The sequence below is a fragment of the Tribolium madens genome, unplaced genomic scaffold, assembly GCF_015345945.1.
Source record: "Tribolium madens isolate multiple individuals breed KSU strain unplaced genomic scaffold, Tmad_KSU_1.1 Scaffold_71;HRSCAF=194;Tcas5.2_LG6, whole genome shotgun sequence".
Lineage (NCBI taxonomy): Eukaryota > Metazoa > Arthropoda > Insecta > Coleoptera > Tenebrionidae > Tribolium > Tribolium madens.
The window spans coordinates 7295940-7297757 of record NW_025401041.1 but is presented as its reverse complement, the minus strand read 5'-3'; the positions used below and the strand labels follow the sequence as shown (position 1 = coordinate 7297757).

The following is a 1818-nucleotide window of genomic DNA, read 5'->3' as shown; positions in this document are numbered from 1 at the left end:
AAAAAAAAATGTTTTTTATAATTATCTGTTTTAAATTGTCGTTGACGTTCAAGGTTAAAATTGAATTCTACAATTTCTGTTTCAGGAGACTTTTTTTTCTCATATTTATTTAAATTAACACTTTATCTTACATATTTAAGAATAATAATAATTTGAATGACACAACAAAACCTGCCACTATTTCAACGAGTGGTCATTTTTTTTTAATTAAAATTGTATTTTTTAGATCCAAGACTGAGGCACAGCTGGCGCGGCCACGACATCCTCCACTTCATGTTCTCGGACGGCATCACCAAATACCACGTGAGCAACGCCACCCTGTATGTGTACGTAAAGGGCGCCGAGCGTCGGCCCCTCCCCGACGTCCTCATCGAAGTGTTTAAAGTGTACAAAGCCCCCGATCATCCTGACACGCCAGGCCTCTACAGGATGGTCAGCAAGAAAGTGACCCAACCGTACGGTAGGGGAGACTGGGTCAAACTGGACTTCACCATCACCGTCTCCGAATGGTTCAAAAGTCCGCGGGAGAATCACGGATTCGTGGTTAATGGGACGGTTAATGGGAAAAAAGTCGTGGTCACGGACACGATGCTAGATAATGGGAGTAAGGTGAGGCCATTAGAGCGATTTTTTTATCTAGACACGTGCTCCATACTCGAAAAAACACATTAACAAAGTGGCTTAATGGGGCGAAATTAAGACAAGGTCTGGTGATAAAGTTGGCACTAAATTCGGCTTTTAGGGGGTTTTTATTGACAGTGATGAAATTTAACAGCTGTCAAATGTTGCATGGTTACCGATACTTATATAACAAATGAGAATCTGATCGGAATTTCATATCAGTGGTCGCAGTAATGAGGTTTCTAAACTTAACAATTGTTTATCTGAGTTTGTTTACTTATATCTTTTTATTTATCTTGACGATATTTAAGGCTAATTCTATTAATAAGTTATTAAAATTACAAGAGAATTCTACCGGAATCAACTGTCGCACATTACATAACTCTATGATAAAAAATTTGGACACAAAACCACTGATACAAATCATAATTGTAGATGAACTTTGACACTAATTATTAACAGAATATTTTCCTTATTCTGTAAAATCTTATCTAAATAGTTTCGAGAAATGTGGCAAGTGGCCAATTTTCGCGCCAATTTCCTGAATTTGAAAGTAAGAAAAGATTTTAAAATTACGAAGCAAATGACGCGTTTCCGATTCGGTAATGAATGAGTAAAAGCACTTAAAATAAAAATTGCGTTTTTTGCGTGTGTAGGGGGATGTTGAAAAAAATCGGGTTTCCGTTGAATTTCTATTCCTGAATGAAATTTTATAAACCAAACAAGAAACGAAATTAATTGCATTTGGACAGTGATAAAGTACAAACAAGTAAACTGTAGAAAAGACTGTATATTTTATTCTTGGTTTTATTCATGGTCAAATATAAAAAAAATGGAGTAAAAATTACATGTTCAAATTTCCCACGCAAATGAGCGGCCATTTACATTTCACTAAAGCGGGAAATTTAAATTTGATAATTAATCGTTAGACATTTTTATTTTATATCATAATATCTCAGCCGAAATATGACTTGTAACATTGGAAAATTACAAATTTTTAGTAAGAGAGTGAACTTTGCATCATTTCAAAGAATTTTAATTTTTTACTAAGATTATTATGAATATAAGAATCAGAGAAACGCAGAGGTTTACAAAAAAAATTATTTTGCTGTTTCAGGAATATCACCAAAACATTAAAAATATGGAATAGAAATTATTAGAATTTCCCATCCAATTAAAGGCGATTTTTATATCAAA

General features: G+C 34.0%; 1 protein-coding gene across 1 annotated transcript in view; it reads left to right on the top strand.

Annotated features, from left to right (window-relative positions):
• Positions 1–1719, top strand: part of LOC123008744 (growth/differentiation factor 8-like) — a 14198-nt gene extending 12479 nt beyond the window's left edge. The window contains exon 2 of the mRNA XM_044404739.1: positions 227–1719. Coding sequence (XP_044260674.1) covers positions 227–672 — 446 coding nt within the window. The 3' untranslated portion in view covers positions 673–1719. The remainder of the gene's footprint in view (positions 1–226) is intronic.
• The last annotated feature ends 99 nt before the right edge of the window (positions 1720–1818 follow it).